The sequence below is a fragment of the Poecilia latipinna genome, unplaced genomic scaffold (genome assembly GCF_001443285.1).
Source record: "Poecilia latipinna isolate Pla-1442-1.1 unplaced genomic scaffold, P_latipinna-1.0 Scaffold2251, whole genome shotgun sequence".
Classification (NCBI taxonomy): Eukaryota; Metazoa; Chordata; class Actinopteri; order Cyprinodontiformes; family Poeciliidae; genus Poecilia; species Poecilia latipinna.
This window is the reverse complement of record NW_015114867.1, coordinates 1-25,192: the sequence shown is the minus strand read 5'-3', so window position 1 is coordinate 25,192 and position 25,192 is coordinate 1. Positions and strand designations below refer to the sequence as shown.

Genomic DNA, 25,192 nt, shown 5'->3' with positions numbered 1-25,192 from the left:
TCAATTAGCTGCTGCACTATAAGACTATAAGGCTTAGAATAGAACTACAACGGGATGGTTGAGCTCTAAGCACGTTACATCTTATATCAATCTACCACTGAAATCCCAATAAAACTGATTTCTTTTCATTTTTCTAAAGTTGGCTCCAATAAACGGATTAATGCTCTTCCTCCTGAGCCTCCATCACCTTGTCAAATCCATCTTGACGGACGTCACAGTAGGTTTGGGTTACAGGTGAAACACACAGAAGTTGCTGCAGAGCCGTTTTCTGCGTCACGCAGCCTTCAACCACAACTTTTAGCACTCTTAGCATGCTGACATGATCAATATGTGTAAAACAAAGCTGCATGGGATCCTTCGGACATGTTTGGCGCCAGTTGTCCAGCTCAGCTATTTATTGCCCCTGGCAGGTCGTTCCCTGAGAGAACCTCAAATGTGGGGCAGCAGCTGGGCAAAAATACCCATTTGTCTGTTACACACACCTGGAGCTGTGTGACCCTGACTGGGTTCCTGCTGGACCCATGTGGGAGCAGCAGCTCTCCATTTTTCAGTTTGGCCTCTGTGCCAATGGATGCTACTGTGGCTCAATGTGTCAAAGCAGCTATATATATATATATATATAGATTTTTTTTTTACCAGCACACCTGTTCCTATTGGCTGGTCCTGATGCCCTCTCTCATCAGCCCCCCGCCCCCCGGAGGCCTCGTGCCTCACTGGGACGAGTCGTACCAAACATGATGTTTCTAAGTGGCATGCACTGGCACTTTTGTTCTCTTTCTGGCTACAAGTTAGCGATGTCGCATCACAAGTGGTGATAGCATTACTGGCAGGTGCTATGTAGCAAGTTCAGACAGAGAGGCATCTACCGCCATATTCTCTCCTCTGCTATCAGTCCTTCTGCTCATCCTCCATTCCTGTATCGGCTCACCCTCTGGATCGTCCTGTCTATACCCAGCGCTGTTGTCGGGTTCGTTGTGCCGCTTAGAACCAGGCTGCCGGTATCGCCCGGGCCCACACACCCACTGTATTCCACCACTGTCAACCAGAGGGGAGGGCAAGGTGAACATCACTCCTTACAGATGATACGCCCTTGTGCAATATTCCAGTTTATTTTATCCTAACCAGCAGGTAATAAAGCTGTATGATGAATAGCTTATTTCATTGTAAGGCTGCCCTCCACAGGTCTGAACTCTGAGAATGCACTGAGTCACCAAATCCAAGGCGCAGACCTAAATTAAATTGAAAATCAATTGGATTTAGGTTTGGACCTTAAATCATTCATCTTTTTTTCCTCTGGACAAAAAAAGGTGCCCTTCTGAGTTTTTTTAATGTTGTTTTGTTTTACAATGTTTTACATTGCAGTATTTCTGGATTATATTACCAATGCTGGACATTTTTGCAATTTTGCTCAACAAGTTCTTTTAACAAATCAATTGTGAAAACATAAAAAAAAGAAGCATCATAAACAGATAGTATTGTCAATAGTTGTTAAAACAATAACAGACATAGCATTTTGTCAAGTGGCATCATTGAAATCATCAATACACATCAAATATGTTGGTCATTTTTCCATATGCTATGGTTCAAAAGCAACTCTTAAAAAGTTTTTTTTTAGCTTTGATTTAAAGGCACTCAGTGTTTTGGCTGTTTTGCAGTTTTCTGGAAGTTTGTTCCAGATTTGTGGTGCATAGAAGCTGAAAGCTGCTTCTCCTTGTTTGGTTCTGGTTCTCTGAAGGATTCTCACTTCTTTCAGGCTTGTTTATAAATTTGTGGATTTGAAATGGCGACTTTTATTGTATAGACTCTATTGTGGCTCTGCTGCTCTGTTCTCCGATGTTGCCGGTTTGATTGGTAGAGTGTTGAACATTATTAAACATCAGAGATGTTCTGAAAATGTCTGTACAAGAAGCTACATTTGCGTTGGTGTGTCACTGAAAAATGTCAGTAAAACAAAAATACTTTATTGTTTGTAGCCGCGACTGGACAGAAACTGCAAAAACGTGAAGCCACGAAGCCGAACGCGGGCTCCGTTTCTCAGGTTTGCTTTGCATCACGTCAAAACAAACTTGCTGCACAACTGCAGAGAAAATGGAAAAACAGTACAGAGGTGGAGGGGAGACCTCTGGGGACGCAGAAAATGAGGCAAAAAAAAAAAAAAAATCCTGACAAAAGCAGAAAGTCGAGAATTATCTCCCCAGCTGTCTGTGCATCAGGAAGTCTCTCCCAGAGAGTCAACTCTGGCCGGCTTGATCACAGAGGCAGCGCAGGAAGTCCAACAAAAAAGGAAAGGAAGTGAGCACCAGCTCCAGGAAGTGCATTTTTTTTCTCTTTTTTTTATTTTTTTTGCAGTTTCGGCTCCACGAAGTCTGGACCCCGAGGGGAGGGAGGGGGGTGAAGGAGGATGGGAGGCAGCCCAGCTCAACGCCAGAGTGTGAGAGAGGAGGAAAAGAGGAGGAAAAAAGGCAGAGGCAGATTAGGGCGTAGTGACGGCAGTGACAGCTGTCTCTGCGCCGCCAGCTGTGTGTCATTTACTGAGCGCTTATAAAAATGAGCCTGGCACCAGCAGAGTGATGTTCCTGATGCCGTGGCGCCAGGCTCTCCGCTTCAAATGACACTGGGTGCCACCGCCGACTTCCTCTCAGCCTACACACATACGCATGTACACAAATAAGAGAGCACACACAGAAAAGGAAAAAAAAAAATGTTTGCCTCAGCACAAGTAAAATGCAGGCTTTGCATTTGTTTGTGAGAGTTGAATTTCCAGCCTCTTCTTCTGCAACAGAAAACCGAAATGTGTTCCCACAAAGCGTCTAATTTCACAATGCAGCCATTCAGCAGCATCACGGCAAACGCCGAGTACGTCAGGACAAACAGATTAGTGGCTCCAGCAACAACATCCACACCAGCGTCCTGCTCCCACACACACACACACACACACACACACACGCACGCACGCACAAATGCAGGCACGCACACCTGTGTTCACACATTTCCCCGACTTAGCCCTGTGTTTTGCATGTAAATAGAGTGTGTCACTGTGCTGAGGAGGTGCTAACTTCCTCTCTGCGCTGCACCTGGACCAACTGCTCATCTACATGAGAGGAGGCCAGCGAAAGATGGACAACATTGGAGGTGTTAGAGGAGGGGCTAATTGGAGGCGCTGCTAATCGACGCATGCCGCAGAATTTAAAAGTCCAACATTTTATTCAGTAGTAGAGGGATTTCTTCTCAGGCTCAAGCAAAAAAACAAAACAAAAAACAAAACAAAAAAAAAACAATAACAACCTGAATTCTCTGTGCACCAAGGTGATGTGACATGTTCAAATATCTGTAACTTTGGGCCTTGTCAAGATCCTGAAATTTCTCAAAGGGTCGCGTTTGAACAAATGTATCGATAAAACCTGAATAAACTGTTAAAATATTAATACTGCGTCTGTATTCCGTACTTGAAGCTAAATAATACTGAACATATTTTCACGTTGACATGTGTGTCCCTGCAGAGACCACGGGGCCTTGAGTTTGACACATGTGACATACATTGTCTTGAAACGGTACGAACATCCTAGGATTTTTTTTTTAAGCTACAACAACACACTTCCCTGTAACATACCAGGATTTCATGTGAAAGACCAAGTCGAAGCAGAAGTGAACGGATTGATCTAAAATAACAATAATATCGATACCAAGCCGGTACCGGTACCAGGTCGAGACGGTAAGATTGACCCTTTAGTTTCAGATTTCTTTTATTTCTGTATTGTCGTTTCTCAACTCTGCCTCAAAAAAAGATTTTGTTTCAAATTGTACATTTTTGTACTTTATTTGGGAAAAATCCACACAAATCATGTTAGTGTGTTATTATTATTTTTTTAGACATCTACAAACTTTATATAAATTCTGTTGGAGATCTGAGGAAAATAATTGAAAGGTAAAAATACAAAAACACCTTAAGGTCATATGTTTGATGACACGTTGGATTCAAAAAGTACCAGTATCAGTATAGGTATCGCCATGACGATCTATATACCTGGAATCAGATCGTTAGCAAAACGTGCAGCATCGCACACCTCTACAAAGAAGCACCTAAGTGCAAAGCTGGGAAAAAATAGTTAATGGTTCAACCAATTACCTTCAGAAACCACTAATTTTGAAAATTAGAGTCAAACTGGGTAATTTAATCAATCTAAGTAGAAAATGCAGGTCAGGTCTCAGAGGATTATTAGAGAAACATTAGTGAACAAAAAGCCCAACGAAGACCAAGGAACGCAGCAGAAAGGTCATGGAGAGAGAGAGATGTTAAAGGAAGAGTGAGGTTATAAAACAATGTCCCAGCCTTTGACTGAGCTCTGCTCAAACCATCACCTGAAAACGTAAAGGATATGGCCAAAAACAAACTTATACAATAATTTGAATCTGGATTCAATTTAATAATAAAGAGGGAGGGAAACAAAAACACTTAAAAAAAAAATGTCTATACTCCAGTTTTTAGCTTAAGTATTCGTCTTTAGTCGATTTAATAGGTGAACTCTCATTCTGTCCAGTCTGTTATGGTCCATATGAACGACTGGATTTGGTTCCTTCGTCACACACAAAAACGTCTAACCGGTTATGTATCGCCACGTTTGTTGAGACTGGGATCATGGTACATTTATTTTCCGGTTCGTCCGTAAAGCTACACTAACATTAAGCATCAACAGCCGCCGGCCATGTTCAGTCTATCGGCTCACCTGTATGAATACTGCCACCGTGCTCTTCACCTCCACCAGGCAGCAGCTCCAGAGGAGAAAGCCTGCCGTACTCCAGACTTCCTGCCAGTCAATTTAAGGATTATTATTGGTTCCCCAGTAACCCGGACATTATCATCAGTCAATGAAATCCACCCCCCCTAAGCCGAACTTGAAAATTGGACGTTATGCTGCTAGCACTTAGCTTAGGCGGAAGTAAGAGCGTTGCACAACACAAATAATCACCCGGCTGGAACACGGTGTGCTAAATAATAAAACATAATTTAACGAAGGTTCGAGGCAGGTAATTTTCGTCAAGGAATTTTAATAATTGAGGTACTCGAATCACTGGAGGAATCGTTAAATCCCTACTGCAGATCAGCCTGAACGCACTGTCCCCATGGTGGAATATGGCGGTGGTAGCATTTTGCTGCTGGGATGATTTCATTCAGCAGCTACTGGGAAGATGGAGGCAGATCCTGGAATAAAACCTGTTAGAAGCTGATTCAACTATCAATCAATCAATCAAATTTTATTTGTATAGCACATTTCAGCAGCAAGGCATTTCAAAGTGCTTTACATAATTAAAATAAAAACAGCATGTAATAAACTAGTAGTTGTGATTATTTGACAGACCTAAAATAATGGAGAGGGTTTGAATCCCTGGAGAGCCAGTCAGCCATTAAAACCAACTTCTTTAGAGCAAAGGGAACCTAAAACGATTATGTCAAAGTTTTCAGGATCGTGACAGTAAGTGTGTAAGGCTCTTCATGGTTCAACTGTCAGTCAGCCCCGAAACCACATCTGAATGTTTTTCCTTTATGATTTATAGGAAAACCCTTTTTCTTCTTACAAAAAGTCACGATACCAAACGATACGAGAGTCTCCGCAAACACGGATAAGCCCAAGTCATCACGTCTCTGTGCAGCCAGAGCGTCGTGCTGTTATCTGTGTGTCCTCTACGCCTAATCAGTGGCAAACGATAAAGCCAAACACACGTTCTGCGTTTGTTATCGGAGGCTATCGAGCCGAGCGCTATCCTGCCACGAACCCAGCAAGGCCACGATCCGCTCCGTCCCTCCGCCCCTCGTCAGACGGGGCCTGATGGCGTCCTGGAGTCAGCACGGGACACGCAGTCACAACACCGGGCTTGGAGTCTTCCCAACAGACATAATTCAGCACAGCTTTAAAAGCAAACGGCTGATAATATTCAAAACTTCTGCTGGGAAAAGGGGAACGTTCACTGCTCTATATTTGGTCATTTCTCCCGGCTCTAGATAACTTCACCAAAGTTTTTTTTTTAGTGTGTTGTTTCAGTCTCACTTTCAGTAAACTCTGTGATCACCTTGCCTTTTTTGCGTTCCGCGGGCCTTTCAGCCGGAGCACAAAGAGAGGGGAGCGGGGCGTTAAAAAAAAAAAAAAAAGCCTCCAGCTTTGGCTTCTTAAAGAAAGCAGAGGTTTAGCTCTTTCACTTCCACGCCATTGTTATGCTAAGGCACAGCTTGGGAATAAGAGTGAGCCATTAGCATCTGAAGAAGAGCCAACATCTGAGGGAAACATGTCTTTAAGGCCCCGCAAAGAATGGACTCAATGCTGCCTCTCCTTCTCATTTTCTCATTCTCTCGCTCCATCACTTGTTCCTCAACTCAGCTCTCATCCCCGGCCTTTCGACGGCCCATTCTTCTTTCCGTCGCTCTCCTCCGCCGGCTCTTTTGGCGCCGACAGAGGGGGTGGATAAGGGACGTTCATGTGTGTAAGGGCGGGTGGAGAGGCAGATTAAGAACTGGGGAAAATGGCCCTTTATAGATACTAAACATCGCTAAATCAAAATGGTTAATTCATCACAGATTTATAGAGGCGGGAACGATCTGCTGCAACATTCGGAGTGCATCGGGGGAAATCGGTACTTGAGTGCAACTGGTGACCCAAAGTTTTGACAAAAAAGATGAGTCATTTTAAAAAAAAAAAAAACATTTTTTGTAAGCAAAAGTGGAAATTTACAGCAGAAGGCAGACGTTTGTTTCCTGCTGTCGGCAGCGGTCACTAAGATACCCAGCTGCTGTCATGTCTCATCATGTTGTCATGATGAGTAATATTAAGTAAATCACTTGTTGCACTTTCAGTTTCTCGGTTGCATGTTGAAAAATGTTCACAGTTTGGCTTGTTGATGCCTTATAACACGTGTGTCAAACTCAAGGCCCGGGGACCAGATCTGGCCCGCCGCAACTTTTGATGAGGCCCTGTAGGCTCCAAAATACAGCCATAATTTTCTCCACAAATTTGATTTGACCCAAAACGAGTGAACCTGCACACCTACATCAACCCATAAAAAGTATACCCACAGCATGATTCTGCCACCACCATGTTTCACTGAGGAGGCGGTGTGTTCAGGGTGATGTGCAGTTTTAATTCTCTGTGACAGTGTTTTGTACGTGAGCCAAAAGAGTTTGCTGTTATCTGATCAGAGCGCCTTGTTCCACATGTTTGCTGCGTGCTCTACATGGCTTCTGGCGATAGCTTTCCTTCGTTCTCTGCTTCTTTCTTCTAGTCTGTATGTGTAGGTTTTTGCAGGTTTATGCTCCTTATTCTTGTTTTTTTTTTTTTAAATCAGTCAAGTAGTGCGGTGCTTCACCAGTCCAGACAAACAAAACCCAGAATGGTTCCAATGCATTAAAAGCCCCAATTTAATATGACGTCCCGCAAACCTTCGACGGGAGTTGTAAACTCGTGTAATCTCATGCTAAGCTGTGATTCGAAGCAAATTTGAGAGAGTAGACGTAACAGGGGTGTCAAACTCCAATCCTCAAGGGCCGCTGTCCTGCAACTTTTAGATGTGCCTCTGCTGCACCACACCTGAAAAGAATAATTAGGTCATTAGCAAGGCTCAGGAGAACCGATCTACACAGGGAGGAGGTAATTAAGCCATTTCATTCCACTGTTTTTTACCTGTGGCACATCTAAACACTGCAGGACAGCGGCCCTTGAGGACTAGAGTTTGACACCCTTGACGTAGTAGGATGTCTTCAAAACAGAAGTTGGGTTTTGCGGAAGAGGTCTCAGGTACCTGTCAGACAATAATGTCACCCGGATAAAGGAATATGGCATCATAATAGCCACCGAGTGCTAAAGCGGTTTATTTTTCTCAGCTGCTCTGAGCCACTCATTGTTGCGGGGCCGGTTTAAGGCTTAAGCACTAAGCTGCTGCTTAGGGCCTCCAGGCCAGCAGAAGACCCACAAGAGCATTTGATTTGTTTGAGAAGAAGAAGAAGCTCGATCTGGGAATGATGTCAGACCTGAACGGTTTCTTGTGGAAATCAGACAAACAATATGAAGTTGTTCTTTGCTGCGGTACTAGCTACAATCAGCAACACAGCATGATAACAATGCGTCACAGGGACAAACAGAGGTTGTGCAGAGTAGTAGGGTTTTTTTTCACACTGATAGTGTTTCAGTGGACTTGGTTTGATTGGGGACCAAAATTGCAAGATTTTGTTAGGTTTTCAGCCGGTGTGGTTCGCTTTCAAACTGTATTGTGTGACACGATCCAAACCCTTCGAAAAGCCTGTGGTGGCGCAGCACACAGAGGAAATGACACAATAAACCCCTGAGCGCAACTTCCTTCTTCACAAAATGCAAACAAAAGTGGAGAGGCGTTGGATTTTAGTGGTTGTAGGATTTGTTGTTTGTCTTTGGTAGAAGACCATGAGCCATTTCTGCAGCTAGCGCTAGGTTTCCGAACTGCTTGCATTCACGTATGCAATCACATAGTCTTTCAAACCGCACCAGAGTTCACTTCAACAGAATCAAGACCCAAAAACACATTTATCCAGCTACCTTCTCCAGATGTTTGATCTTGCAGGTTGTGAATTTGGTTTCTACATCTAGGGGTCGTTGGGTGGGAGGCGGGATACACCTTGGACAAGACGCCGGTCCATCACCAGGCAACGCAGAGACCCGCAGGACAAATAATGCACACACACACCCACACACACACCCATACCTAAGGGCAGTTTAGAGGCCACTTAACCTAAAGGTTGGACTGTGGGAAGAAGTCAAGCATTCACAGAAAGAAAAACCCCAGGTTGGGATTCAAAGCCAGTATCTTCTTGTTGTACGACATTCTACACGATAATGTTTCAACCTGTTTTTTTTGGGGGGGTTTTTTTTGCCTTTTTTTTGTATGGGTGGTTTTGGAGAATCAATCTGTCTGAAAATATATGTGAAAAACACCCAGAGGGTGGATTTCGGCTTTTATCTTACGATCTGCTTCTTATATTTCACTGACTTGTCCCGATCTTCTGCTTCAGCTTTAACACGCTTTTTCTTCAGCAGTGGAGTCTTGTGCAATGAGTGTTAACTTCTATCACTATTCAGTCAGTTTATTTCAAACCATCTGATGTTGCCTTGCAGATCGCAACAGGGATACTTAAGAAATAATAACAATTTTTAGTTGTGTTCTTAACTTTCTGCATGTACGCTTCTTTTTCTTAAAGTCTCCAGATTCTATTACCTGTATCATGACTTTATTTTTTCAGCAATTTGTTTTGATTTCTCTGCATAATCCAGACTACTTGGGTTGTGGCCAAATTCTGGACAGTAAAAATATTAGAAATATATATATATATATATATATATATATATATATATATATATATATTTTTACAAAGAATATCAAAGTGTTCAATACTTATTTTTCCCCCACCATGGTAAAAGTTCTACGTAAACATGAAGCTAATTTTGCTTATAGAGCCCCATGCGATCAGAAAATATGAACTCTGGATTTGCTGTGTTTGTCCCGCAGGGGCCACGGTTGGTCAGAGGGGTTGGCTTTGTACACACACAAACACGCGCACGCGCACACACACGCACACACACACCACTCTGGGTGGGATCCTACAGGTGTTAACAACAACAACAAAAAATCCTAGATAGAGAAACTCTGTATCCATGAACATAAAATCAAACTTCTTTGTTCGCAGGAATCAGGGGGCTGATACCAAGAAACGCTGAGTCACTTGAGTTTGTCAGGCTGAGAGAGATTTCTGTTCTTCTCCCAGCTGGCTGCTGACACGTCACAGCGCAGCGGTTCGCAGAGAGATATCAACAATGCCATCACCCGCAGCGCCGCGGAGCCAAATGCGTGATAAACACATGACTCTGTACCGGGGTTCTCTGCCTCAGTGAAAATCCTGAGCCGTTCGGGGAACAGGAGAATGACTAAGTCATGCACCTGCCTCTCCGTCAGGAGAGCAGCAGCAGCAGCAATCTGACAGGAGGAAAAGAGGGTGAGAGGTCTGTATGATGAACAAAAAAAAAAAGGAATTTCCAAGGACGGGGGAAGATGTTGTGAAATCATATTGCGCATGTGGCCAGCACAGCTGCAGAGGGAGTGAATCGCTCCATGTGTAACAGCATGAATCACTCAGAGTTCCTCAGAAGTCAGATCACACTTTCAGTTCTCTCTCTCTCATGTACACACACACACACACACATCTTCCTCCTTCCCTCCACTCCCCGCCCTCTGTTTTTCATACCTCACCTTCCCAGTCGCAGGTGCAAGCGGTGAAGTAAGCGCACCAGAATTGGCCACATGTACAGCATCCCCACGCACATAGCAACACACCTCGGCGATCACAATGAACAATGCCAGAGCCATCTAGAGACTCCTCGTCAGCATGAGGTCATGTGGCGTTTTTTTTTCTTTTTTTTTTTTTTTAAACACACATCGCTCACACACTTCCTCTTCTTGGTCCTGTTGCTGCGGCGCAGGTGGGCCGCCTGCTGCATTCCCGCTCAGTTGTTAAGTGACATCTCCTCTGCAGAAGTGTCCTCATCCTCAGCCAGGAAAAGCCGCATGACTCATCGGGTTCCTTACCTGATGCGTGGATCCTGTTTAGGGTTTCTGAAACGCTGCCCTGAAGAATGCCTTACTGCCACTGAAGGCAAAGCAAAGAAATGTGACTGATCGGCGAGTAGAAATGTGACAATGGCCCAACAGAAGCGATCAGATTCTGAGATGATTGCTAATGCAAGTTGCAAGTTATCTTCTGGAAGTGGACTTTTTGTCTAGTTGCTAATGGAAACAAAACTGAGCGCACACCTTTGTTGTTTTTGCACATTACACGGTTAATTCACTTCACAGATATGCACCGAGTTGGCCAAAGAGAACAGAAAAAATGTCTTCGGGAGTATGATTGCAAACATTTATCACATTAATATATGTTGCATGTAGTGTTTGTAATGTGACAAAATGTGGAAAAGTTAAATAAATACTGCTACAAGGCGGCGTGGTCCGATGCAAAACATGACAAATGGGACTTAAAGAAAGTGTTGAGCACGTTTTGCCACTGACATTGGATCTGCCTAACGTGTGAACGCTCACTGAAATTTTTAGAGTTGCAACAAAACAAACGTACATGGATGAATTTCACGAGTTTCGTTTGTGATTGAGCAATAACGACGGTGATTCAGAGTTAAATTCCATTTCAGTCAAAAAAAAAAACACACACACACAACTACAACCTGTGATGGCATGTGGAAAGAAGAAGCCGGAAAGGGCGTTGACGTCTTTATCTGTCAAAACCCAGGCCTTCTGATGCAAACGTGACAGCTTTCAAATTGAGTCTCTAATGGTAATTGAATAGCTAAATCCACCCAGAGTTGGGCGCACAGAATGGCGTTGCCCTTCAGGGCAGCAGTGTCACCCCCGGCGTCCCTGAGGACCGGTGGGCGCTGCTCTGTGTGGTCCGGTCTCCCCCCCCTCCTCCCCCCCTTTCATGTCTTCCTCCCCCCAAGAGCGGAGTGATGCTCCTTCATCTCCTTGATATCAGAAGTGCTGGAATGGAGAGAGAGAGAGAGAGAGAGAAAGACAGAGCTGAAGGAAAGGGTGGGGGCCCCCGGGTGGAGAGCCGAGGTCTCCGTAGTTGCCAAGCGAACAGCATATGGGCAGCTCGCTGGTGTTACTGGGGCCCCAGGGCAGTTCCCAGAATTCACATGATAATGAAGCCCGGGGCCATTCATGGCGCTGGCCTAAAGCTGGGGCTAAGAGCTTTTGATAGCCCCCAGCAGCCTGTAGGCCTGCCCACCCCGGGCCCGGCCAGCTTTCCTGCCAGGCACAAACCACCTGTTTGATTTTCCCAGGGCCCTGCCACTGTGGAGGGAGAGAGGAGAAAGAGGGAGCGGGGAGGGGAGGGACGGAGAGGGGGGACAGCAAAGGAATGTCTCCCTCTTACTTTGTCGCTGAGTGTGTACTTCCCATTCACTTCCTCTTTATAATCCCAAAGCCCGGTCCTCACGTGCACGCACACACATGCACACGACGTGTCCAGCCTAGATGCACACACCCACGCTGACCCACGCACAGGCTCTTTTGCCCTTTGTTTTAAAAAAATGAAATAAAAAAATCCAAGAAGCAAGAAGAATGAGGTTTAAAAGTAGGGCACCTTCTGCCGCATCAAAGATTCACACAAGCAGATTCCTGGCAGAGAGCCCTCTGCAAGAAAAAGAAGCAGGACTCTTGTCTTAACGGTACATTCGTCTACCGGACGTGGGAACCAGAGGAGGATCGTCTCTGGGCAGCCAAAAGGAGACGGGGAGACTGGCAGGAGGGAGCAGGAGGGATGCCAGACCAAAGCTAGAAGGTGGATGAGAAGCCGATGTACCGATGGGTGGGAACAGGATAAGGGATGAACCTTATGGAGCTCGCAGGGGAGGTCAACGTACAGTATGTTTACAGGAAGGACGCATTCCTTTGCGTGAGAATGGCTGCTCGATACTTAGCAAACAACACAGGGACAGACAGGACAGATGGCCTGCAGCGACAGTACAGGAGAACAATAGTTCTGTCATTGAGGTGGGAAGATAGGGGTGGAGGGGGGGTTAGGCTAGTAGAATTTGGCTACGAGGCCCAGAAAAATGGCATTTGCATGTAAAATGCCGGCTGAATGTCAGCTTTCTTCCCTGCAAAGTTTCTCCGCCACGACATTTCCTGTTGCAAAGTCACGTGATGGGATCAACAGTAGCCAAGAACACACTCGCAGGTGCGCAGGTGCGATGTCGTGTGCTCTGCACCCACTTCCAGTTCCCAGTGCAAAAAAGGCGGGGCAGCGTTCCTACAGTTTAACCTGAAATGCTGCCTTGCTGGGGGCTAAACACCTGTGCTGCGCTGACAGGGTTTCAGAGAATGGATTGGGTGGGAGGCACAAGTTAGCTGCCTGCACCTTTACCTGAAAAGGGTTTCTGGTTACCGTAGTGCCCCGTACGAGCTGCTGCTCTTTTGCAAACAATCCAGGTCAGGTGTATGGGGAGCATAGGCATAGAAAAACATTACAATAACCTTCTCCTGTGACAAGAACGCACACACCTACACCTGTTGCACCTGCGCCGCCTTATGTGGGAAGCCTGAAAAGATTCCCACACCCAAGTAAATTCACTTCCTCCACGGCTTTGACAAACAGAAACAACAAACAGTGGGGGAGGACGGAGAGGGAGGAGAAGGAGGGGAGCTGGAGGACGCTCCGACCACAGCTGGGTCAGCAATGGGCTGTTGAGGTGGGACTCAGGCGTCAAGAGCGTCGGGAGAAAGAAACAAAAAACTCCCGGAGGCCCAAATAACTTGATTATACCGGCACCACAATCAAAACAAAAGTGGCAGCCCCAATCTGTTCACTGTCAATGGCGGCTCTCATTTGTCAAGCCCATCCAAGAGGTTGGTTCTCAGGCAACTTGCACAAAGCCCGGTGACAAACAGGAGGACTCTCCCTTTTACCCCTGCCTGCCACCGGGAAGCCCATCTGAAGTATTAATCTTTTGGTGGAGGAGAGGGCTCAGCCTGGCCGGGCCATTGTCCCCAAGGCCTGGGCCCTCTGAATGGGGCTTTGTCAGCTCACCAGCTGCCACTGTCCACGCTCCATCTATGGACTTTGGCTCCCATGTCCCCCTGGCCGTGCTGACTGGACGCCTCTGTGCAGCTGTGGGGATGTGCGAATGTGTGTGTGTGTGTGTGTGTGTGTGTGTGTGATGGGACGGAGAGAGAGAGGTCAGGTGACGAGCCATTTGTCTCACAACACACAGGGGAAACACACAAATATGTGGCTTAACGCAGGGCCTTACTTGTCATTTCAAAGCAGGGCGTTCAGGTTGCCAAGGAGTTTGAAGGACAACAGCATGAATGCCCGTTTTTGAGTTCGGCGTCATCCGGTAAACATGACGATAAAGAAATTGCATGTGTAAAGGAATTTTCTGAAGACTGTTGGTTGAACTTACTCACTTGGTTCTGGGATTTGTGACAACAACAAAAAAAGTCTGGTTACCTGTGCTGCACAGGAGTAAAACAAAACAAAACAAAACAACAAAACCCCCGCAAGATTTGCATCCCTAATTATGCCCATCTAGTCTAACAATCATGCTGGAGGAGGAAATTAGAAATGGTGCGAGAACAGAAGAGCCTATTTATTTGTTCCCCATCTTCCTCTTACAGCAGGGGGGCAGCTGGCCAACAGCAATCAGCTCTGTCCCCCATAGGCATCCTCTGGCTACCAGCTGGGAACAGCTGGCCTCCCCTTCTGCTACCAGCACAACCAGTCCCCACTGGAAGCCCTGCAAAGGAGAGGGCCTCTTAGGCATGTGACAAACAAGCAACATTCACTCAGAGACAGGCCGTGCTAACGAATAAGGCTCATTAGACTTCATTTGCAGTTCCTATAGAGGCGCACCAATTGTTGGGTCCGGGAGGTGAGGTAGAGCCAGTGGTTTCCTGGGGACAGCGGTGCACCTCTCCAGGTTTAGTCTCCAGCTTCCCCGTTGGCGTCACCGTAAAACCCCGCATCGACTCCTCCGCCGGACCAGAGCGTGACGTCGATGGCAAACTGTTGCTATGTTTAAACAACCCGGTGGAGGGGGTGAGGTGGGATTGTTAAATAGCTGCTAGTTGTGCAGGGGGTGATGACCGCTGAACGGAAACAAGGCTCTGGCGTTATTAGATTTGCAACAAGCCGTAACACTGTCACCCATTGTGTCTCCCTCCACCCTCCTCCTCCTCTCCCCGAGCCCCCCGAGCACAGCGAGAAAACTGCAAGTCTTCCCTGAACATCCCTCCCTTTGCCCCCCCACCTCCATCTAGCACACACATGCACGTAAACATGCACACTCACCACCCCCCCAACCCACACCCAAACTAAAGCTCTCTCTCCAGGCAATTGCCACTGGAGTGGAAAGTATTCCAGAGCACAATGCCCGTGCTCTCAATGGGTGCTTTAGCATGCCACCAGTGCGCTGTCACCAGCAGATGGGGAGCTAATTAGAAGCCATTAAAGGGCTTTGATAGTGTGTGTGGGAACCAGGCGGAGGGCGATGGCCACAGGGATGTAAAGGAGGGGTGAGGTTTGGGTCCAGAAGACGAGATACAGAGGGAACAAGCTGGCCAAGGACGAACGGCAGAGGACACCTGTGGGGTTTCAAGGATCCCTGCGAAGTTCCGGCGGGCGCCAGCTATCAGATGGTAGATAGCGGCCTTGTAACCTACGCCTGGCTCTCAGGAAAGGGCATGCATCCACCCGCCAAGTCTGCCTGTCTGAACACAGGGAAAACACCCAACAGGCGGCAGCGAGGCTCCAGTCGGTCTGCCCTGCCGATGACACATCTCTAAACCAGGACTCCCACAGGAAGTGAGTCCTAACCACTGGTCCTCAGTCATTACAGGTCCTCCGGCTGCCCATGCAGTGACCAGGACAGACTAGGCCAGGCCAGGAATCCCACACACGCACACACAGCACACCCACTGCAGCTTTACAAACATCCACGAACTTCCTGCACTTGTGCCTGCTGCTGATGCGTATCAAATGTCGCCACTCAATCATCATTCAGGTGGTGACACTGCCGTGTGTTGTATCTGACACCACGCTCACCCCTCCCCGCCCCGTGTGAGCCTCTCCGCACACACACACACACACACACCTGCGCACAGGTGTGATCATTATCAAGCAAACAGGAAGAGCCTGACTGGGAACTGGAAACTAATCCCACAGCTGCGAGGAGATGACCTATGCGCAGGAGCGCGCGTTAGTGAAAATTGTTGAAAACTTCTCCTCTCATAATCAAATTCTTCCCCAGAGTGCGTCTCAAAAGGTATAATCCGTCGAAGAAAAGGGTTTATTCAAGCGCTTTGCTCACTTTCATGTTTCAGGAAGCGCTCGGAGTACTACACATTGTTCTCACAGCAATAAAAACCAGCAGCAAAAGTGTCAAGGCATTGCTGGAATGTCCTATTTCCTATGAGTGAATTCCTGCACCGACGTGGCTTCCTGTAGGCCGCTTTTTGTTGATCTTCACTCGCTGCAGCAATAAAGAGGGCGTATCAGCTAATGCGCTTCCCCCTCCAACAAATACAACTTACTCCAGAGAAATGCTACCGGGAAGGAGTTTTAAATATAACCAAGACACACAGTGTGATGTAACAGAGTACAAGTGTTGCCTTTCTGCTGCTTGATGGATGTGCGATGTCGCAACAGCCCCTCGCACAAACAGTAGCCTGTCGCGGCGGCAGAGCACCGAGCGATAATCAGCTCACATGTAAGGGGTCCGCAGGGAAATGAATCCAGTGTCTGGGAGAGGGGCACTGACATTCTGTCAGCTAAAATCAGGAGCTAATATGTTTCACTTTTCTTTCCCCTCCTCTGCCTCTCTCACTCTGTCTTCTCTCTCTCTCTCTCTCTCTCTCTCTCTCTCTCTCTCTCGCTCTCTCGCTCTCTCTCTCTCCCCTTGCCTTGATGTGCTGTAAACAGGCTAAAAAGGGCCCAGCTGTGTGGAGTTATTGTTGGTGTCAGTAGGAAGTGCTGATAGCTTTTGCAGCTGAACAAAAGCTGGATGAGGGGAGTGGAGGGGCGCTCCAGACACTGTGGCTCCAGCCTAGATTCTCTCCCACAATCCCTGCACCGCACTCCCATTGTTCTGCCCACCCGGCCCTTCCCTCCGCCCTGTCAGCTGCGACCTGGGACAGAGGGCAAAAAGAGGCAGAGAGAGAGAATGAGAGAGAGAGAGACAGGGCAAAAAAAAAAAAAAGTTTTCAGAAAAGTTGTTACAGGCTACTGCGACAACTCGAAGAAATATCTAGTGGCTGTTAACTTTGTTACACTTGATATTCTGCAACAATTTTGCAGATGACAGAATTACATTTAATGCTCTGCGTAAGACAGCTTTGCATGCTACATTTGCTGAATCAGACATAATCCAAAAAGAAAAAAAAAGAAAGTATGTTTGCCTGTGTTGGAGTGTAATAGGTTATTCCGTCATTATTTGAGTAACATTTCCAGCATTAATGTCACTAAGCCTGATTTATTAAATATGCTTATCTCGGTCATTTTTTTTTCTTATAACGTGACGTGCATGAAGGGAAAATCCTGCCGTAGCCGAGGTGCCAACATACTGCAAAATACATTCTAACAAAGGACATAATTACTTACAAGTGTATAATTCTGACATCCATTAAATCCTCCTGGGTTTTTATCTTAAAGCACAGTGCTGGCTTTAACTGGAGCGGACAGGAGTTGGGTCATTTTAACAGAATATTGGGTCAGACGCTGGGCTTTTGGGGTTAGAGAAGAGACCAATGGGAGCCTGGTCGTTCTTCGCAGGCTGCCATTTTGAACTATTCAGCAACCTCATGAGACTAACACAGGGTAAAAAAAATAAAAAAGAAGTAACATCATAAAATGATGTTAGTGAGATGTGACAATAGAACGAGTTTGTTCACCTAAGCTGACATTAGCCTTTCACCTAAGAAGCTAGCGCAAGTTAGTGCTAACTATGTGTTGAAGTACCAAACTTTGGCCAGAGTTGGTCATAATGTCAATACACACACACATAATATTTTATAATGTTATGAACTAAAGTAGGGTTATTTAACACAATAACTTTTAGAGTGCTGGCTTTACAGAATGTATTTAAAATCAGCAGGATCTCTTTAACTCAGAAACATAATCTGTAATGTGTTTCGTTACTGTTTTGCTATAATGTTTGCTCAGGAGGAGATAAGAATGAAACTTGGGTCAGCGGTTAAGCATAAAACTTATTTTTGTGTTGCTGATATTACATTTTTGTACACAGCTTTAGTAGATAAATCTGAAAAAGCCAAGCCTCTGTGTGAGTCTTGCTTTATCCGTCTGTGCTATGCTAGCTATACGCAGAACTTTGTGTTGAGCTTATAAAGCTCTGCAGAAATAAAGCTGAAAATTCCAGCAGTTGAAACAAAATGCATGCTTTGAGCCTTTATAGCAACCACAGGGACATAAAGCAGTGAAAGTGGGCTGTCTGCAGGAATGCTGCACTTATTCCCTGTTAAAACAGCATAATGACGAGCCTTCCTCCTTTGTTGCCCCGCTGTTAACCGGCTGACAGCGCTTTGCTCCGCAGGTGCGCTGGGCGGTAATCTCATCCCGCTGCTTTAAGGTGATAAATGGAGGAGAGAGAGAAAAAAGAGAGAGAGAGAGAAAAAGAGCTCCGGAGCCGGTTTGTTCTCATGGCTGCTCCACGCAGGTGAATGGAGGAGTTGCAGAGCGCGAGCCCTCTTGTTTAAAATCTCCATGGAGACCGCCCGAGCGGCGCCAGGCTGACAGGCGTCAAGGCTCGGATGAATGGGTGACGTCAGCGCGCTGGCGCCTGCCAGTCTGCTCTGGCTTGTTTGGACAATCTGGGAGGAGGAGGAGGCGGCGAAGGAGGAGGAAGGCTCGGAACAGAGCGATGTGATCTGAGTTCGTGTGCACACAAGGCTGAGCACGCACTGCAGAAACATGTGAAGGAATCCGTGAAGCTGCAGCTCACACTGGATCTCCTTCAGCTAGTCGCTAAAAAAAAAAAAATGGGGGGGGGATTGTGTGCTTTTTGTGAACATAAAGAGAGCTTTGAGTTTAATAACCGCAGATTTCACCCAGAGAGCGCCGGTGACGTTGGGATGAATTTTCCAGATCAGTAAAACAGATCGTAACACTTCTAAGTCCATAACCATCGGGTCAATTCAATAAACTCTTAAAGTGAGAAAACACTACCAGCCAGAGGCAGTCCGAAGTTAGACAGGGCCCAGGGTGGCATGCCATTTGGGGGAGGGGGGGGAGGCAACTTTCAGTTTCACAGCTTTTATAGCTGCATTTCATGAACTTAATCAACAAATATGGTTTTATTTTCAACCTGATTACTTGGGGGGGGGGGGGGGATCCTAATTACAATACGGGAAACAAATATTTATTGGTTTTTCTCTGGTCATTGGAGATGGGCACCAGTTATTTATTTATTTATTTATTTACTTACTTACTTACTTACAAAGCTTACTTCCCAGAAAAAGAAAACTTGCTCTGCCAAGCCTTTGTAAAATAAGTAAAAAAAAATAGCATCTATGATAATTGTGTGCCAGCATTGTTATGTTATTATTATTATTATTTTGTAATTTGCAGCTCTGTTGTGTGATCAGAGTGACACAATGATTTTCCTTGTAAATGAGATATCATTGAGACAAACATAATACAAATTTTTTTTTAAAAATGACTGACTGAATCAAAGTTAGAGACCGCCAGCCGCCAGCATGAAAATATGACTTTTATGGCTTTTGCTGAGCTGTTCTGTAAACCTGTTCAATGAATAAACAACGTTGTGTTTTTACAAAGCAATCACTGTGAGTAAACAGAGGTATTCTCTGGGCTAATTTTGCCAAGGGCGACCTGAAGGCTTTATGAGCTACGGCGTAAAATTGATGGTTACAGTAAGAAACGCAGATTTAATGCCAGATGCAAACAAGTGATTTAAAAAGGGCTTTTACTAAGAGCTGTCAAACCCGTTACGCTTCCAGACGGGTGATCTGTGGTGCCGTAAAAAATTTCACATGATATTTGCATAAAACGCCGATCTTTGACAAGCAAAGGTACCTAAAAATCCTCTTTGAGAAGCCATTCCGACTACTATTAAGGAAAATATGAGGGAAGTGTTGATGAAAGAATTTTGCACAGACATGTTTGTGCATGAGATTAAATATTTGATGAAAGCTCACTAAATTTAAGAAGCACTGCAAAGACAGATACAAAATTATGGTATAGGAAGACGACAATATAGCACAAAATGTGCAATTTAGAGCATAAATTGAGCAGGTAAACCAATAATTTTTTTTTTTTTTTTGCACTTCAATGTGTTTTCTATGTGTTACGACAACTACAGAGTAAATATATTCTAATTTATAAGAGAATACAACTTTTTATGGACCTTGTGGTGTTCAGGTTTGTTTTGCTGCTTACTTCTCTTCTGCCTTGGGCCGGCCTTCCATCATAATTGAGACGCTCTTGTTAGGGAAAAAAAAAAAAAAAAGGTATATAAAAAGAAGTGCCCATTCTCCTCAGCCTGTGTGATTAATTCCCCTGAACTTACTGTACCATTGTCCGGCACATCTGCAGTGCCATCAGCGGCCGTCAAAGGCAAATCTGGGGCACCGCGGTGGCCTAATTGTCATTAACCATTCATCCCATTCAGCTCCGTCCCATCCCACACACATTCTCCCAGCGCACGGCCCCGGCATTCACCACCCATTGGATTGGACTGTAACCCTTCCCCCCCCCCCAATACTCCCCCCCCCACCACCACCTCCAGGCAATCCACACCTGCAGAGTCCCCAAGCCGTGGACAGCTGGATTCCCACATATTACCCATAAAAGACACACATTTGTTTCCATTTGTAACGCCATCCCTCAAACAGATTGTAAATTCCGATAACCAGCCCGGAGCGCAGACATTGGCTGACGGCGCGCCTTCGGAGCGCCTCTCATTGGCCGTCTCCCTTCAAACGGGACGGCTCGGCCACGCCCCGCACAGCCCGTAGCCGCTGCCGTCCTATAAAAGGCCGAGGAGGCTTCCCCATGTGGACGTCGCGAACTGTCAACACAGACTTGTAGACCTTACCTCCGAGAGGAAGCGAAGGCGCCCGTTTCAGTTGTGTGTGTGTGTGTGTATGTGTGTGTGCGTGGGGGTGTGCGCTTTCTTTTTCCTCAAACTTTCCCAAACCCCCTCGGCGCATTCTGTGGAAGCTAACGAGACAAAACATGAAGGTTGTCGGATCTACCTGCGCCCTGAAGAGCAAGGTCGGCGGAGAGATCGGCCTGTCCGACCAGAGCCTGGCCATCTCCAAGTGCAAGATCCCGCTGCTGGACGAGCAGATGAACGTCTTCCTGCAGGACATGAACAGCTGCTACAGCAAGCTGAAGGAGCTCGTGCCCACGCTGCCCACCAACAAGAAGGCGAGCAAGGTGGAGATCCTGCAGCACGTCATCGACTACATCTGGGACCTGCAGGTCGAGCTGGACGAGCCGGAGAAGAGCCGCCAGCAGCACTCCGTCCCCCGCACGCCGCTGACCACGCTGAACGCGGAGCTGGCCAGCATCTCGGTGGAGGTAAATATCCCCCCTCTCTCCATCCTCGCACGTGCCGCAGACACAGATCAGAGCGTCACGTAAAGCAGGATGCACGTTTGTAATGGATGCATGAGAGCGCGAGTGCGTAAAGTTGCCAAATCTACGCGTAAAAGCGCATGTTTTGTTTTGCTTTTCGTTTTTAAACCATATCTGTGTTTGGCGGTAAGCAACATGCACTGACCTGCTTCTCTCTCTCTCTCCTCCAGAACGGCTGCTCAGAAGAGAGGATAATGTGCCGCTAAGAGCAGATGGAGCATCTTCCCACATCAACCCCTCAAAAGCCGTGCGCCCCGGCGGAGGACCAACAAGGCGAACCCGGTGTGACATTCTGGTCAAATGTCGAAATCTAGCGCCTCGAACTGTGTAGGGATGTTGAAAACTCTCCCAACTTAAAAAAAAAAAAAATTACAAAAAGAAAAAAAAAATTACAAAAAAATAAAATAAAATAAATCAAAAGCTAGAAAATCAAGACTGGACATCCTCCGGCCGCGGTGGACTCTGTCACTCGCAGCTCTCGATTCATCCGGGGGCTCTGAGGGCGGCGGTGTCCAGATCTAGAGAGCCTGGGTCAGTCAGAGGGACCAAGACAAAGTTCAGAGCAACCAGCGACAGGCTGCTGCTGCTTGTAGAGTTTCGAAAAAGGCAAAAAAAAAAAAAAAAAAAAAGCTTGGGTTTTTTTTTTCCCGCCCTCTCTCTTTTTTTTTGTATTTTGTGTAAAATCATATAAAGAATTCAAACATTTTGTAAAAGAAGAAAAATTAATTTCTCAGATTCCTGAGTGACAAACTGTATTGTATATTACAATGCCACAGTATGTGAAGATATTGTTTTCTTACAATGTACTTTATTTGCGTTTTTATTAAAACAAGAACACTATTTTTTGAACAAGAACCCCGTGTGTTGCGTCTGTTTCTCACCTAGGGCTTTGAAGGATGAAATTAAACTTTTTTATATTTCTTTTTTTCTAATAAAGCAAATACTCTTAGGAGTATTAGGTGTGTTTCTACACAGGTCTGTTAATGATTTTCTTTTCTGATGTGACAGTGAAAGCATCACAAGAAAAACCTCAAACTTACCAGAAGCTGTAAAAAAAAAAAAAAAAACAGGGCTGGCAAAAGATTTTATGGGGCCCCGGAGCAGTATTTGATTTGAGGTCACCATAGTGACACTAATAGCTCAATTGTCCAAACATGGTTATTGTGCATTTATAAGCCTGATTTAATGGTTTCCTAATAAGCTAACAAGCTACTTTGACCAGCATTATTCACTTTGAGTAATTTATTGAATCACAGACAAGAGAATGTATGTCTCTGATTTATTTAATCTGGCAGTTTTTTTCCCCCAGCTCTCAACACTTTAATGCAGATTCAGGAGTGAAAAGTTAATCTAAATATTTATTTAAAGTAATATTTTCCACTTTATTATTACAGCTAACCTGCCCATTCTCTTTGACCCCAAACAAATTTAAAACTCCCAACGCTAAAAAGTAAGTTTTTGCACAAAGTCAGCTGATTCTTAATAGATAATCTAACTTTCTACACGTCACATACTCGTCGTTCTGGAAAAAAAAAGAAAGAAAAAAACTTTCTCCAAAAGTTTGGAGAACTTGAAATGTTAGAGATGTCCAACTTTAAGAAGATCAAAACAGAAACGTTCAGAACCAGCTTGGCTTTCTTATCCCTTGGGCCGGCTTTGCAGGTAACGTCCAAGCGCAGCTGGTGGTAAACATAATGGCTCATATCCATGCACTTAAATTGCTCATTTGCCTCTCTGTGGGCCATTAAAGTATCACATTACAAGAGGAAGTGCAGACATTGATAAAGACGGCCAGATTCGGTCAAAACTTGAAATCGAATCCACTTTCATTTTTAATATTCTCCAGGTGTGAAATGATAAGAGAGAGAGAAAAAAGAAGTTTATAAAGGGAAGAAGAAACAATAATCTAAAAGGGGGGCTTGTTTCACGTCATAACACATCATTTAAATGTGCTGTTCCAATATGTTATCGCGTAAATCTGGAGCTCTGTTTCGGCCCCCCTCTCTCTCTCTCTGTCTCTCTCTTGCTCACTCACTCAGTGGTTAAAAAAAAAAAAAAAAAAAAAAAAAAAGAGCTTTGGCGAGGCGATTCGCTCTAAGATTTATTCTGTCTCCCTGGTGCAATGTTTTTCCCATTTCCCTGCGGTGCGATGCGCACAGCTGCAGCCCCGGCGCGGCCAGTGTGTGATTGTGTTTGTGTGATAGCTTTGTGCCAAGGGCAGGGGAGGGCGGCGGGGCCCAGACTGAGCGGCGCCTCGGCACACCTGGGGAAGTTCAGGTTAAATAGCTCCACATTCCTCAACACACAGCTGATTGAAACATTAACAAACAGTAATCCGCGGGCCAGGCCGCAGATGGGCTGGGAATCACGCCAAAGAGACACGGAGAGAGAGAGAGAGAGAGAGAGAGAGAGAGAGAGAGAGAGAGAGAGAGAGAGACTTGCTCACGGGTAGAGATTCCCACAGTACACTCATACGCCATAAGTTACCTATTAATGTACACAGAGAAACTTTTTTATTTTTAATTCCAGGAGCTAAGCTATTTAACACACAATCTCCTCAATAGCTTTCATCGCACCGCTTTAGCAGCCAGGTTATTACCGCTGTCCGCTATTCAGCAAATATTAGCTAATTAGCTAATATGGCACACGTATTACTAAGCGTTGTACAAAGATGACCAAGCCGGGAAAATTCACAAGCCTACTGCGCTGGGCTCCGACCCAATACCCATCTATCATTTTCCAATTAGTATTTTCAATCGGGGATCTGCCGTGGACACATTTCTCAATATCGACACCAATTTCATTTCTACGCTCATCTCATGATATACAAATGTGAAGGAATCCTTATGTCACCTCGCTTGTATTTTAGCTCCCTCTAGCGACATCACAATTAATTACACCCATTTATTCAGCGGTTAAAATAAAGGAAAAAATGTGGAAAACCACAGGAAGACAACAGCGCCCTCTTCTGGTAATATGGTGACATTTCACAAGCAATCTAGACAGAATCGCATGGAGGGTTTGTGTTTGATGGAAATAATATAGGATTTTAAAATGTTTCTAAACATTATCCGTTTATTATTTCACACAGTTGATACTGACAAAATATTTGTTGTAGTAACACACCAACATACACAAATTTACAGATGTAGTATGTTCTTTCATTCATTTATTACAACTGAATTGTAGCCAAAATACATAATCCGCGATGAGTGGTTCCTTAAACTGAGGTCAGGAAAGCCTCTTCTGAAATAATCACAAAAGCATTTATTCCATTAGTCTGTCTTTGTTATAATATTTTTTTAATATATTTTGTTTACTTTAAAAAGGCAGTATTATATAAAACCGACTATTTGGAGCGTTACATCATGTTATAATGTAATTCCATCATGAACAACATACAATACATGATGTGTTGCTTTAATTCTTTCAGGCAGGTTTGAGAAATCCTTGAATCTGCCGTGGCAACCATTCAGCTGTGCAAAACGCCTGGATGGACCGGGTGCAATCTATGCAGATGAAGCTCCTCAGAGCTGCAGTTTCCAAGCCTCCACCTCACAGAGTAACACTCAGCTCCTTCAGACTAGCCATCAGAAATTAGCAAACTCCTGGGGGAACTGCATACTGAGCTCATCATACGAGCTCCTTCTCAGTAGAACGCTGGTAAAAAACATTGTGACTTCCTGAAGGTGGAGCGTCAGAAGGAGCAGGAGTTTCTTAAAGAGAAGGAGGCGTTAAATAAAGTCAAATTTTTTTCAGGTCATATTTGACATATGTAGCATTTTTACAACTGAAGGTAACAGTTAATTTCTTAAGCCATAAAATGGCATCATGTGCCTGGAAAATACACAATCCTGCCCCCTTAAGAAAGTATAATTGATTGATTTTTCATTTTATGCAGGATTTAAACAGTTTTTTTTATTTGTTGCAAACATCGTCAAGTCTCAAGTTTCGAGAGATACTGATATACTCAACCGTGACATAACCATAAGTGAA

The 25,192-nt window shown here is 45.2% G+C and overlaps 1 protein-coding gene and 1 long non-coding RNA gene across 2 annotated transcripts; one reads left to right on the top strand and one right to left on the bottom strand.

Annotated features, from left to right (window-relative positions):
- Positions 1-10,379: 10,379 nt before the first annotated feature.
- LOC106936971 (uncharacterized) lies at positions 10,380-13,988 on the bottom strand. Its single transcript, XR_001422280.1, has 2 exons — positions 13,833-13,988; positions 10,380-13,690 (listed from the first exon to the last, which is right to left on the bottom strand). It is a non-coding gene; the product is annotated as an uncharacterized LOC106936971 (long non-coding RNA).
- A 6,762-nt stretch (positions 13,989-20,750) lies between these two features.
- id1 (inhibitor of DNA binding 1, HLH protein) lies at positions 20,751-21,611 on the top strand. The gene is made up of 2 exons (XM_015018238.1): positions 20,751-21,139; positions 21,367-21,611. The coding sequence occupies exons 1-2, from the start codon at positions 20,792-20,794 to the stop codon at positions 21,400-21,402; spliced, it is 384 nt and encodes a 127-aa protein (XP_014873724.1). The 5' UTR covers positions 20,751-20,791; the 3' UTR covers positions 21,403-21,611.
- Positions 21,612-25,192: the final 3,581 nt, after the last annotated feature.

Coding starts and splice junctions, on each gene's coding strand:
- id1 (XM_015018238.1), top strand. CDS start 20,792: ATGAAGGTTGTCGGATCTACCTGCGCCCTGAAGAGCAAGGTCGGCGGA. Junction 21,140..21,366: donor TGGCCAGCATCTCGGTGGAG/GTAAATATCCCC, acceptor TCTCTCCTCCAG/AACGGCTGCTCAGAAGAGAG.